The 15097-nt window shown below is 40.2% G+C and overlaps 1 protein-coding gene across 1 annotated transcript in view; it reads left to right on the top strand.

Moving 5' to 3' along the window:
* The window catches only part of DNAH14 (dynein axonemal heavy chain 14), a 584657-nt gene that overhangs the window by 26197 nt on the left and 543363 nt on the right, over positions 1–15097 (top strand). The window contains exons 6-7 of the mRNA XM_067564773.1: positions 7990–8124; positions 9574–9707. Of these exons, the coding sequence (XP_067420874.1) occupies positions 7990–8124; positions 9574–9707 (269 nt within the window). The remainder of the gene's footprint in view (positions 1–7989; positions 8125–9573; positions 9708–15097) is intronic.

Below are 15097 nucleotides of genomic sequence, written 5' to 3'. Positions count from 1 at the left end.
TCTTGCAGGGTGTCTTTCCCTAACATTGACAGCTGCTCCTCCTGTTTATTGTGGTTGGGGGAAGGTCACTTGGGAGAAAGATATGACATCTGTCGTGCCTTTTAAAAAGAAGACTCAGTTGAGAGAGCTTCGTCTGAGGAAGTACTTAATGGTGCAGGCAATGAGACCATCCTCTGATTCAGGACTGTTTGATATAGTAAGATCCCAAAGTACTACTTCTGAAAGTGTCTTCCTTCTTCATTCAAACTCTCAAAAACATGAGAAAGTGGTTCCATCTCTCATGAGAAAATGGAAGAACTCCCCATCTGGGCATTTCTTACAAAGAAATGAGACCTGGAACTTGCCCTAAACCACAAAAGACCTCTTTGGGTCTTAAAAAGAACACTGAGCACAGACATTCCTCTCAAAACCTTCTCCAGGAGGAACCTGTACCAAGGTTAGAGCGACATCTTTGGCCTGACACTCCCCAGTACTGAACTGGCTCAGCTCTCAGTCCCATCAACTCTAGCACTGTCCACCAGGCCTCAGCTGAATCTGGCAGCACTGTCTGGCCTCTCACAGACTTCTGATCCAGTAACACTCTGTGGCTCCTGTATTGTTGGCACTGACTGCACCATGAGGGTTATGCTGCAGCTGAAGATGTATGCCTATCTGTATTAGTCTCCTGTGATTCAGCCACATCAATGCCACTATTATCTTTTATCTGTACTGAGGTAAATACCAGCACCAGCATCAACACTGGTACCGGCTTCACTCTTAGTACTTTAGCTTTGGCACCTATGTTGACTTATTTTGTGACTCTGGTACCATTGCATCATTTGGTCTTGGTACTGACTGTTTCAATCTGCTTTGGTTGTGTCTGCTTCAGTACCAACCTCTAAAAGTACACCAAATTCACACCACACACAGTTCTTGGTACTCATCACCATAGCATTGACATTTGATTCCATGCTGACTTTGAGGTAGCCCCCTATTCTGTTTTCATCTAAACCTCATTTGTTTAAGCCGCAAGCCGAGCAGCATGATGCATTATCTACCTATCATAGCACATCTTCTCCAATGCCATAGGACTATTGTATGTCCTCCTCTGAATAAGATTACAGTAGAGCAGTGGTTCCCAAATTTTTTCATGCTGAGACCCCCTTTGGTGTCACCTCTGTTATTGTGACCTTCAATGGTCTGAGAAGTGGTGGATGTGATGCTGGCAAACCAGGTGCTAGTTCTTGCCAAGGTTTTAGGTCTCAGACAAACACTGACAAACTCATTACTGGAAGCCAGTCTATTTCACCTGTGTGTTAGCATGGTTAAGATGGGTATTGAACATATAACAATATGCTTAGTGTTTAGACTTTATGAAATACTTGTAAATTGCTGCATGCATTAATCTCACTTGTAATATCTTTATCACATACTGTAAAGTAAAAACTTAAATATTTCCATATAACTGTAAAAAATGTTTGCCCTGAACCTGTCAGATTGTCAGAAGGATATCTCTTGTCCATCAAGCAGGATTATCAGAATGAAATGGGCCATTGTGGGATATCACAATACAAAGACTTTGCTGATTGCCTCTGCACCGGCTATGTGCAAAAGAGCCCATCCCATCATTTTGAATTCTGGAAGAAGGAAATAGTTAGTGAACAAGAAAATTTTTCATCTCTTTTGCTGATTGGATTCTGACAGGGCTGGAGCTACAAAACAGAAGCAGAGATCCTCAGTGTCAACCTGGGTTAGCTCTAAAAGACATTCAGTGCTGACAGATTACTACAATCCTCACCTTTTAGAACCGTGGACTTCAACTCATTTGTGTTTATATGTTTGCCTCTTAATAAATCCTTAGTTAGTTTGGTATAGGATTGGCAACAAGCATTGTCCTTTGTGTGAGATCAAAGGTACCAATTGACGTGTGGTAAGTGACTAGTCTCTTGGGCCTGGAAGAAATCTGAATCTGGTGTATAGCAACCAGCTTTGGGTGGCAAGATAAACTGGAATGCCCAAGGGGACTGTGGCTTCATGGTAAAACTGTTATAGTGCTTCATGAGTTCACATTTGTTACTGAGTTGGTGAAATCTAATTTTAGAACACACAACCAGTTTGGGGTGTCTGCCACTGTCCTGCGTTTTGACAGTCTGCCTTGAGGTTGGCACTCCTGGTTATGAACCACTCCAGACAGCACGAAGGGGGATTTGAAAATTAGAAGCATGAAAAATCATTTTTGATCACTTTGCTACTCCAAATATATAATTTTGATCCTAAATTTACATTAAAGTTATAAAGTCCCAGAATGCAGACAAGCAAAAGCCAACTGTGCATGTCCAGTATTACAGTAATGACAATGGATGTTCCACCCTAAGGTGAGGTGCCCATTTGGAGGAACTGCAGACACAAGCTCTGTGGTCAGAGAAGGAATCATTGCTCATACCACATCCTGGAACTCCAAGCCTTACACAAGGCTTGTCAAGCTTTTATGCCACACATCAGTGATCAGGTTGTCTAGTGTCTTACAAACAACGTAACAGCAATATTCCATGTGAGCAGGCAGGGTATGCCACAGTCACACCATTGTATTGAGTCCATCAACCTATGAAATTTTTGTATTCAAAATGAAAGCACTTGAACTGCTTCTCAACTTCCAGGAGATTGGAATATCCTGGCAGACCATCTTGGAAGGACTTTTGAGGAAGGTCATGAGCCCTTGTTTGACGGTGAGCATAGTCAGACTCATGTTTTGCTGATGGGAGATTCTCAGCACGACCCTGTTTGCAACAAGATAAATCAGAAAAAATCACCAGTTCTTCTTTGAGTTATTGAGTAATTCACCTCTGGTGACAGAGTCCTGGTACCTTTCTCCCTTGCTGGTACCCAGAAAGAAGCAGAAGGCTTCCCAGGGCACTGCTAGGAGAGGCAGATCTCTAGTCCCTAAGTTTGCCAAGAAAGGAGACAAAGTGGTGAGTAGAATGCAGTCCAAATCGAAGCCTCCTTCACTTGTCCAGTGGCTAAGTTGGCACTGCTGGCTTCAGTGCTGTGGCAGGCATTGCTGAGTCTGGGGCCCAAAGTGGTGCCTTCATCACTTATGGCATTGTCTATGACTTGTGTATCAGTCAGAGACGATCCTGGTTCCGTCCATGCCAGAGGCTTTCCAAGCTGCAAGGTATTTGCTGGGCTTTGGTGCCGGTATCCCTGGAAGTGCAGATCATTCCTATAGTCCTGTTATACAGCTCGGCGCCAGCCTCCTATGTGCAGCAGGAAACGGTTTCTATTCCTGCTGTTTTCTAATCCCAAAAGCAAAGGAAGGTTTCAGAACAATTTTAGATCTGCATCAACTGAACAGATATGTAAAAAAGATAGTTTTATAGGGTCATGCTGGCTTCCATTATTCCCTCCCTGGAAACTGGTATTCTGTCCTCGACTTAAAGGACGCCTATTTCCATGTGGTGATTTATCAAGGCCACAGAAGATATCTCAAATTCCTGTCATTTCATTACCTGTTCGCTGTGCTGCCCTTTGGCCTGTCACAACACTTCTGATTTTTGAAGAACGTATGATGGTTGCAGCTGGCTTCATGAGACTATTAGGAATCCAAGTCTCTTTCTGCTTAGATGACTGACTTGTGTGAAACTGTTCCAGGATTCAGGTATTGTCCAGTGTAATCTCATTCAGTCAATTTATAAGGCACTGGGTCTGTTGATCAACTCAGTCTATCCTCTCACTAGTTCAGAGGATAGAATTTATAGGGGCAATATTGGACTCTACCCAAGCCAGAGCTTTCCTTCCAGAGTCAAGGTTTCAGACACTTTTTGATCCATTGTTTTAGATTTCCAGACTTACCCAATCACAGCTGCATGGAATGTTGTGACTTCTGGGACATATGACCTCTTGCACATATGCAGTCCAGTATGCCACATAATGTCTCAGGATTCTACAAGGTTGACTGGTTTCAGTATTTTTGCTGCGTTATTACCATTGGAAAACATGTATCCCTCACATTTTAGACTATTTAGACCGGTGGACAAACCCTGCCAATGATTGTATAGGAGTTCCTTTAGTCTCTCCTTGACCATTGTTAATGCTAGTAATGGATGTCTTCCCTGGTTGGGGGGCTCATCTGGCTTCTTTTCAGTCATAGGGGTTATAGTCCGCAAAAGTACCTAATTCTTTACATAAATGACAGGGAATTGACAGCTATCTCGCCAGAATGCCAGGTTTTCCTATCTTATGTCAAGGGAAAAAGTCTACTCACTCTCACAGACAACACAGCAGCAGGATTGTGTCTCAACAAGGAGGTGCACGCTGATCCTTACTTTGCCCAGAGGCAACTTGTCTATGGGATTTTTGCATTGCCAACTTGATCAGTATCAAAGCTGTTTACCTTCCTGGAGTGCAGAATGAACTGGAAGATCACCTAAATAGTTCATTTGAGTCACCACAAATAGTCCTTTCGTCCTGATTGTATCCAAGTCCATTTTCTAGCTCGGGGGGAAGTCCTGAGGTAGATCTTTTTGCAATGAGATACAACAGGAAATGCCAGCAGTTTTATTCCTTAGAGTCACAAACTGGGTTTATTAATGGATGCTTTCCTATTGCCCAGAATGTGCACATTTGTACATGTGCAATCACTCAAAAAAAGAACAAATGATTACTAACCTGTTCCGTAACTGATGTTCTTTGAAATGTGTTGAATGTGTCTTCCTTGACCTGTCTTCCTACCCCTCTGCATTGGAGGCTTTCCTGTGAGAAGAACTGGGGGGGAGAGAGGGGTTAGAGGCCGCTTTGTCCTTTACACCTACATGCAGTGGTGCCTGGCAACATGGTGCTTGAGGGGCACCTAGGGGTATCCCTGATGGAAAATCTTCTAACTGTGCTCGGGGCATGCACACACCAAGAATGAAATGGATGTGCAACACAACTCGAAGAACAACGGCTAAAAAACAGGTTAGTAACTGTTTTTTCTATTCCAAAGTAGGTCACCGCCCAGTTTCCCTTGCAGATTCATTCCTCCTTTCCTAAGGTTCAAGTCTGACACATGCTTTTCCTCAGGGTTATACTCAAGCTGAAGTAAGATCGGGTGAAGATGATTCTGATAGCCTCAGCTTGGCTAAAGGAGCACTTGTTCTCAGACCTACACAGATGCTCAGTTCAGCCTCCTTTAACACTTCCTCCAGACAGGGACATACTGTGTCTTCTCTACAGACAAATCCTTCCCAAATCCCGACAGTTTAGCTGTTGAATGGCTGTACTGTTTTTTTGCTTTTTTAGCTGTCCAGAAGATTCTTTTGAAAAGCAGGAAATGTTTACTAAGAATACTTACCTGGGTAAATGGAAACGTTTCTTGTGTTGCGCAGGGGTTCATGGCTTCCTCCCCTCAGCAGTGAAGATATAGGATATTTTATGTGCTTCAGTGTAAGGAGTTGGAACTGTCTATTAACTTTCTAAAAGTACATTTAGCTATTACCTCAGCTATACAAGTTGACTAGTGTTCTCTAACCCTATAGTGGTTACGTTTTTAAAAGGGATAACAGAATCTATCCCCTCAGCAAACAGAAAGTTCCTCCTTGGGACTTGAATCTTGTATTAATAGCTCTAATGGGACCTCCATTTGAGGCTTTGGTAACCTGCTCTTTGGCCCACCTTTCAGCAAAAGTTTTCATCTTGCTGGCTGTTACTTCTGCAAGGAGAGTCAGTGAGCTGCAGGCTCTGATGAGGCCTTTATACACTATATTCTTTAAAGACAAAGTCTTCATGAGGCTCCATCCAAAATGTATTCCAAAGATGGTGTTTAGTATTCACCTTAGACAGTCTACCTTTTTTCCTAAGCTGCATGCACATAAGGATGAGAAAAGGCTCCATACCCTAGACATCCATTATACCCACTCCTTGTATATAGCCAGAACAAAATCCTTTAGATTAGCTCCATGTCTATTTATATCCTGGGAAGACAGGATGAGAGGACAGGAGGCGTCAGCTCAAAGATGGTCTCATTGAATAACCTCCGGTATAACTACAAATTATGAGATAACAAACACACTATCTCTTGCAAAAATGTCAGCTCATTCTACAAGGGCTCCAGCAACTTTACCTTCTTGAGACATTTGCCTGCAGAAGACATCTGTAGAGCAGTGATCTGGTCATCAGTGTATACTTTTTCCAAGGATTGTACCATTACTATAGTCTCCAGAGCTGACTTGAACTTTGAGAAAGCAGTCCTACAGTCTCTCTTCAAATAGACTCCCAACCCCACTGTCATACTATATTGCTTGGAAGTCATTGAGGTGGATTAGATGATGCTTGCAAGCACTCAAGGATGGAAAAAATGGTTACTTGCCTGTGTAGTAACTGTTTTTTGAGATGCATGCATGTATTTGTTTCCACCCTCCTTGAAGCAGAGGGGGAGAGTTTCTTCTATCATGTTTCTGTTGCAAAGGAACTGAAGGAGGGTTAGGATGGCTCTATCCTTTATAGGCTGGCCTGAGGCACAAGGAAGTGCACGTTACATGCTCCATCCTGACAGGTATGGCTACACAGAACTTTCGGGCTTGATTGCACTGGATATGCACACAGCTGAGTGGAATAGACGTGCAACACATCTCAAATACTGTTACAATACAGAACTTTTCTTTTTTGGATGACACCAGTAGAGATAAGATCCCTATTTTTTTTTTTTTTTTTTTTAACAATTCAATATATCAATTACAAAGTGTGTACAAAACATATTTAGCCTGGGGAAAAACTCACCTCCACATATCAAAATTGCATGCATCTCTAATTCTAATCTATGTAAAATAAAACTCCTCAAAATCTGTGTATTCAAGTTGAAAAGATATTTTATGATGATCTTGAATATAGGTTTCTTCCTGAGAAGTTTGATGTTAACAAAATACAGTTTTCAAGTATCTTCCAAAGGCTGAAAAATACTACCTTTTTAAAATAAAATCACCTCTGGAAAGAATAAAAGCCTTATAAAAATCTGTAGAAGAGATTTGAGAGGAAGTCAATGGCACCTCCTGGTCTCCATGGCTTTTGGTAGCTTGTGGTCCTCCCAAGGTCTTAAGATTGATCCTGCATCATTAAAATCAGTAGAAGTTTTGCAGTTAACTTTGATGGGTTAAAAATCAGGCGCTTAAGCCCTAAGCCAAAACTCATTTGGAGCGGGGAGGGGAAGAACATTCTCAGGGATTTCAGTTGGCCTTGCACTAGTCTTTAAATGAGGTTGAAAGGATGAATCAAGGGACAGTAGCAGACTTTTTTTCTGTAATCAAAATAAGTGGAAATTGAGTGTGCTAAGTGACTTACAGAGTTGGGCCTTTGGTGCGGACATGCAATTATTCAATGATTCAACAAAGTACTGAAGCACATGTTTAATTTTAAATGTGCTTAAGTCTGATTGATTTAAACACTTGTTTAAGGTCTTTGCTTATTAGAGATATGCTTAAGTGCTTTGCTGAATTGGGCCCATAAAGAGGTAAATACTGGGTTCTTTTTCTCTGTGAAAGTGAAAAAGTTAATCCTTAAGGGCTCATTCGTGTTCTATTAAAGTCACAGCTCTCATTGACTACAAGTAGAATCAAACCTGAAGGAAGGTTAAATGAAAGAGCAAAATATAAAAATGACAAGTAACTCTCTTTTCTTTTTTTCCCTCAAAGCTGTGGAAAATAAAATATTTGTTCAAACTGTACACTTTCATATTGGTCCATTGTAATAACAAAAGTTTAATGTGGATTTCCAGTGCATTCATTTCGGGTGAAGGAGGGGGAATACTTATGATGTTTCTTTTTAAAAAAAAAAAAAAAACCCAAACATTTAAATAATTAGAATGTCCTTTGAAAAAATACAAATTGCATCAATGTTGTAAATGAGAATGTATACTAACTGTACAATAACAACTTCTATTCAGAAAACAAATGAGACCTCAGAATAACTTATATAAAAATGAATTTCTCATGATCTACTTTCAGCAGCATAATACTTGTATATTTAAACCGTTTGTTACAGACGATGATAAAGAGACTGAAATTCAAACAATTGTTTCAGAACCAAGTTGCCATAAAAAGATCTGTGAACAACAGAAAACTGGAACATCACATAACAAACCTGCTAGGGCAAAGATTCACTCTTACGATAGAACTGGTACGTCAATCTTAGTATCATAGAGACAAATTAAATTCTCAGTTATGCCATTAAATACAATGGAGTTACTCCAGAGAAATATTTGACTCACCGTCTGTTTGGGAACAGCTATATATTTTTGGTTAAGAACGCTGTGGGATATATATATAGTTAAGATGGCATTTTTAATTCTGAAAGCCATGTCAGTGGCTTATAACTTCCCCTGCAAATTACCTTTTAGGTTTGACATTTTAAATCTAGGTTCATCAGCATGGATGGTCAAGTGAGGGCTTACAAACACCAAGCCTGTGGGCTTGAGTCCCATAGACCTGGGTTTACGTTCCAGTATGGACATACCCTAAGAAAAGTCTTCTATGTTCCCACTCCTCTCCGCATTACTGGGCCTTCACTGAAACTCATACTGCTGGGCCTGGCAGTGATAACCTTACTAATCCTGTGGCAGCTCTGGTGTTTTCACCTTGGGAATTAAGAAAACCATGTGTCATCTGAATAGGACAGTGTGGACTTCAGTAATCCTCTTCTATGTTCCTGCTCCTCTCTTCTTACCACTGTTTTGCTTCTGTAGGCATTGAGCTCTAGCACACTGACTTAAGAATGGCAACTGTTATCTTGTAGATTGACATATTTAGCTCTGACCTATTTGCCCTTCTAATGATGCCTAGACTGGGATGGAGCTGAGGCTGATTTATCCTAGTCAACAAGAAGGCAGACTAGCGCCTCACAAATTGGGTTTATATTCATTGAGAAGAGATGAATGATGAGACTGGTTGGTTTTTTAGATGGTCTCCCCGCCTTGCTCAGGTCTCAACAGCCAGTTCCCTTTCATTACCCTGGTAATGTGAGTTGAGCACCATGATAACAGTAAGCTTAGCCTTGCCTAACCCTCACCTCCAGCAACAGCTGCATCAGATGGAGCACAAAAATGCCTTATTCTCATTCCAGGACCATATCCAGTTCTGGCGAAGGAGTCAGAGTGACATGGTGATCCCCTATAGGCCCCAGGGGACATACATACTTTTAATAGTCCTAGTACTCCATAAATCATAAAGTTCACTAACCTGCCCTGATGTGCCTCACATTAATATGGAATAGGACATATGGTATTATTAGGGGACTTATGAGAGTTCTCCTTTAACTTCCATTATATGTTATCATTTTGTTGATGCCTGGAAGATATTGTGAATTTGTGCTTTAATTAGTTCAGTGTTGGGGCATTTCTAGTGCTAGGTTTATTGTATATAATAGCACTTTCATCTGACATATAGTGTTTTTAACCTACCGTCAGTTGTTGTTCTCATAGTTAAAATTAATTTGTGGGTATTCATCCCCCTGGTGAATTTGTTATTTGATCTTTATTTTATTCAACTATGTACCTTGTTTATGTATGTCTTACAAAGATGATAAAAAGATTCCTTAAAAATGTTTTTTCTTCCCCTCTCTATACACCAGAACCAATCGATGATGATGTGATAAAGCATATTTTGAGGTTGAGATGCAAACTTGGCTGGCAAACAGTATTACCACCACATGGCTATGTAGCTGAAGAGGCTAAGGTGACTAAAATTCAGAAGATTGCACTTAAGGTAATTTTCTTTTTTTTTTCTGTTGAATTTTGCGTTGTGAAAATGAGGATTGAATGTAAATATAATTAAAATAGTTCTTCCTTGCCTATTTTTTCTCTGAACATAATTCTGTCCTTAAATCAGAAGAACAGAATGTTCAACAGGAGTAAAGCATTGGTAGGATTGGGGCCTAAACTTTTAAAATCACAAGTAATACAGGGTATGCATTGTAAGATGCAGAGACTTTCTGGGAAGTGAAAGGAGAGAGAGAGACCCTGAGTAGTGATGCCTGGCAATATTATACTCATCTCCAAATGCCCTGGCAGGGTGTAGTAAGAGGTGGGCTTTAATAAAGCCAGTGTGTTCCTGTACTGTGAGCAGTGTTAGCTAGCTATTTCTTCACACTCACTGGAGTGCTGATACACAGGGATAGCCATGTTTTGGCTAAGTGCAGTAGTGATGGTAGGAGGCCTCCCTGTGATCTCTCTCTAAGCAAGTGCACTGTCACAGAGCCAGCCATAGTTTGGGCCTATGTTTGCAGAACAGCAACTTAATGCAAGTCCTAATGTGGCAAGTATACTTCGTCTATCAACAACAATAACAAAAAATCAGTCTCTTGAGGTGACAAAAGCCCACAGGTAAGTAAAAAAACATGGAGGCCTGGGAGAAGGGTCGGAATGTGAAGGGAGCATGGGTGTTATAGTAGGATAAAAGAGAGACGAGAGGGTGAAAATCCAATCATTATCTAAGATGTCTGTATTCTAGTGTGAGAAGTATGGGGAATAAACAGGAAGAACTAGAAATGTTAGTTAATAAACACAGCTATGACATAGTTGGCATCACAGACAGTTGGTGGGGTAATGGCTTTTTTATAAAAAAGCCAACAAAATCATCCAAAGCATACGATTTGGTGGTGATGGAGAACTGCCCAGAGATCTGTTGGGAAAATAACACAGCAGCGCACAGATTATTAAACAAGTGCTTGGAATGTATTGGAGACAATTTTTTATTTCAGAAGGTTGAGAAAGCCACTAGGAGAGAGGTTGTTCTAGATTTGATTTTGAAAAATAGGGGTGTACTGGTTGAGAATTTGAAAGTGGAAGACAGCTTGGGTGAAATTAATCATGAAATAGTAGAGTTCATGATTCTAAGGAAAGGTAGGTGGGAAAACAGCACAATAAAGATAATGGATTTCAAGAAGGCAGACTTTAGCAAACTCAGGGAATTGGTAGGTAAGATTCCATGGGAATCAAGTCTAAGGGGAAAAACAGTTTAAGAGAGTTGGCAGTTTTTCAAAGAGGCATTATTAAGGGCACAAGAGCAAACTATTCCACTGTGCAGGAAAGATAGGAAATATGGTAAGAGTCCACCCTGGCTTAACCAGAAGATCTTCAATGATCTGAAATTCAAAAGAGTCCTACAGAAAGTGGAAACTTGGTCAAATTGCAAAGGATGAATATAAACAAACAACGCAAGCATATGGGGGCAAAATTAGAAAGGCCAAGGCACAAAATGAGATTAAACTAGCGAGAGACATAAAGGGTAACAATAAAACATTCTACAGATACCCTGTCCTTGGTCTTCTTTTTGTTTCTAATGTAAGACCATTACTCAATGTGGGGGGAAAGACAATAATAGAAAATGTGAATATGACAGATGTGCTAAATGACTTTTTTGTTTCATTTTTCACCAAAAAGTTTACTAGCAATTGGACATCTAACTTAATGAATGCCAGTGAAAATCAGGTAGGATCAGAGGCTAAAATAGGGAAAAGAACTAGTTAAAAATTACTTAGACAAGTTAGATGTCTTCAAGTCATCAGGGCCTGATGAAATACATCCTAGAATACTTGAGGAGCTGACTGAGAAGATATCTGAGCCACTAGTTAATTATCTTCAAAAAGTTATGGAAGATGGGTTAGATTCCAAAGGACTGGAAAAGGGCAAATATAGTGCCCATCTATAAAAAGGGGACTAAGGACAATCTGGGGAATTACAGATCAGATAACTTCTGTATCTGAAAACATAATGGAACAAATAATTAAGCAATCAATCTGCAGACACCTAGAATATAATAAGGTGATAAGTAACAGCACAGATTTGTCAAGAACAAATCATGTCAGACCAACCTAATAGCTTTCTTTGGCAGGACAACAAGCTTTGTGAATTAGGGGGGAGTGGTAGCTATGGTATATGTTGACTTTAGAAAGGCTTTTGATACTGTCTCAGATGACCTCATAAATAAACTGGGAAAATAGAACCTAGATGGAGTTACTGCAAAATGGGTGCATAACTGGTTGGTTCCCAGAGAGACGTTATCTGTAGTTCACAATTAAACTGAAAGGGCATATCAATGGAGTTCTTCAGAGATTAGTTCTGGGTCCAATTCTGTTAAATATCTTTATTAGTGATTAAGATAATGACATAGATAGTACACTTATAAAGTTTGCAGATGATACCAAAGTGGGAGGGGTTGCAAGTGCTTTGGAGGATAGGATTAAAATTCAAAATAATCTGGACAAATTGGATAAATGGTCTGAAGTAAATATTATTAAATTTAATAAGGGCAAATGCAAAGTACTCCACTTAGGAAAGAACAGTCAGTTGCACACACAAAAAATGGGAAATGACTGCCTACGAAGGAGTTCTGCGGAAACGGATCTGGGTGTCATGGTGTCATAGGGCATAGCATCAAACTAAATATGAATCAACAGTGTAACACTGTTGGGGAAAAAGCAAACATTCTGGCATGTATTAGCAGGAGTGTTGTAAGCCAGACATGTGAAGTAATTCTTCCACTCTACCCCATGCGAATTAGGCCTCGACTGGAGTATTGTGTCCAGTTCTGGGCACCATGTTTCGGGAAAGATGTGGACAAATTGGAGAAAGTCCAGAGAAGAGCAACAAAAATTATTAAAGGTCTAGAAAACATGACCTATGACAGAAGATTGAAAAAACTAGATTTCTTTAGTCTGGAGTAGAGAAGACTGAGGGAGGCCATGATTACAGTTTTTAAGTATATAAATGGTTGTTATAAGGAGAAGGGAGAGAAATTGTTCTCTTTAACCTCTGAGGATAGGACAAGAAGCAATGGGTTTAAATTGCAGGAAGGGCGGTTTAGGTTGGACAGGAAAGCTTCCTAACTGTCAGAGTAGTTAAGCACTGAAATTGCCTAGGGAGGTTGTGGAATCTCCATCATGGGAGATTTTAATAGCAGGTCAGACAAACACCTCTCAGGGATAGTCTAGATAATACTTAGTTCTGATTTGAGTGCAAGAAACTGGGAGGCATGGATCAGAATTCACATCTCTCCCCGTCAATACCTGGGCCAGGGAAGCTAATGATTCAACCAGCTGACAAAATTCAGTAATGAATCCTGGTCTCATACCACCTGAGGCACTTTGTGCATAAGCTAAGAAGGGCGGAGGACTGGACTAGATCTCTTGAGGTCCCTTCCAATCCTATGATTGTCTGATTAGAAATTCTTCCTTATGTAGCACTGTTGCCAGTGGAGCTATGATTGTGGTAGTTCAGTGGTAGGAAATGTTAAGAAAAAGTTCAGTATAGACAAGGACCCTGAAATGTACTCTTCATGCAGCTGGATCTTTGTATGCTAACACTTATGTAATTGTGATCAGCTTCAGTGAACTACTGTTTTTGAAAGTTGTGAAAATCTGTTCCGTAGTACTAGTTATTCAATGATTCTTTGTCACATCTGTTACCACTGACCTTTCATTTGTTAGTATTTTGCATTTTTCTTTGACATTCTCACCATTAGATCTTCACCACTAGAAGCCAGGATGGCAGTGGTAGTGTAGACAGGCTGTAGCTATCTGTTAGCATATTGACCACCAGCTGCAATGATGGTAGTGAAATGGTAGGAATATTGAAGAAAAGAAAAAATGGTGGCTATTTGGTAAATGAAATTTTGATTTGGAATGTAGGAGTGGATACAGAAAACTTATTGTAGACCTCCCTGTATAAATAACTAGGCTTGACAGGATTCAATTTTAATTGATAAAGGTTGGTAAATGTTGATTTCAGTGCATCAGCTGAAATTAATGGGGAAAAAAATCAATCATTAACAGTCCATGTGAGTGAAGCCTTCCCCCAAACACCTTGCACCTCAGCACTGCAGCTGCTCAGGGAGCCCTCTGCTGCCTCCATGTCATGAACCTGCTCTCTCACTTGCCAGTTAGGAGCCCTGCCAGGACCTGCTCGCTCACTCCTTTGACATCAGAGCTGCAGAGGGCTCCCTGCACATGTATGGCTGAGGGACTGCTTACATGTAATCCCTGCAGGCTCAAAGTAGGAGGTTGGAGGCTGCTGTCCTGTCAGGGCAGAGCAGAGATCCCTGTACAGGACAACAAAGAGGAGGAGGAGGAGAATGAGCCCCCCAGCAGGAGCTATTCAGAAGTGGGGTGGCCCTGTTGTTGAGGGCTCATCTGGGCCACTGACATCTTGCAGAAACTTAAATTAGATTGAATTAAAATAGATAAAATAGAAAAAAAGGTTAAAAAAATTGTTCATCAAAATAAAAGAAATAGAAATAAAATTCTGCCAAAACTAAATATAACTTTGTGGTAGAAGAAGCCCTCCGAAAGGTTTGATTATTGTTCCTGTCAATTATGTGGTTCAAGACATGAAAGACATTTTTATTTTTATATATATTATAGAACAGTGGGTTTCAACCTTTTTTCATTTGTTGTCCCCTAAGAAATTTTGAATGGAGGTGCCAAACCCTTTTGGAAATCTTAGACATAGTCTGCAGACCCCAGGTTGAAAATCACTGTCATAGAACATCCCACTTGTAGGATATATATTAAATTGCCATGTGTATATGGCCTTTCTAGAATATCTGATGTTTAGGATGGCATGAGCTTTATACCTTTTTTTTTTTTTTTTTCCCTGTTTCCCTGAAGCAGTGAAAGTAATTGCATTTCTCTTGTTTGGCACCGTTGGATTTTCAGCATTAACTCTTTCAAAAGTGATAGATTATATGCTTCTGTATTTTGATCAAAACTGATGAAGGGATACTGCAAATTATTTAAGCACTGAATAACACAAAACTTGGTTTCTAGAAAAAAGAAAATGATACAAAAATATCTTGGTGTTAATCACAATTCAAAATGCACAGGAGATGTTTAGAAATCTGGTTTCAAATAATGTAGTACTTATAATATAGCATTAGCAAAGTTTGTTGCATCATAGTAACTGTTGAGAAGTATAAGGGCTTCCTCCAGTTTAAAACCCTTTGTTCATCTTGATATAGATAGTTAGGAGCCAGATTTTGAAACATTGCCTCCAAAACTGCAAATACATTAGATCAGTGTTTCTTAATTGGTGTTCCACGGAACACTGTTAGGGTTCCGCGAGCATCTGTTCTCCGCGCCACCACGAGCAGCTGTTCTC

Source organism: Emydura macquarii, unplaced genomic scaffold (genome assembly GCF_026122565.2).
Source record: "Emydura macquarii macquarii isolate MOO-44397 ecotype Brisbane River unplaced genomic scaffold, CSIRO-AGI_Emac_v2 contig_2676, whole genome shotgun sequence".
NCBI classification, from domain to species: Eukaryota; Metazoa; Chordata; order Testudines; family Chelidae; genus Emydura; species Emydura macquarii.
The sequence above is the reverse complement of the archived record's forward strand: the minus strand, read 5'-3'. Positions and strand labels throughout refer to the sequence as shown.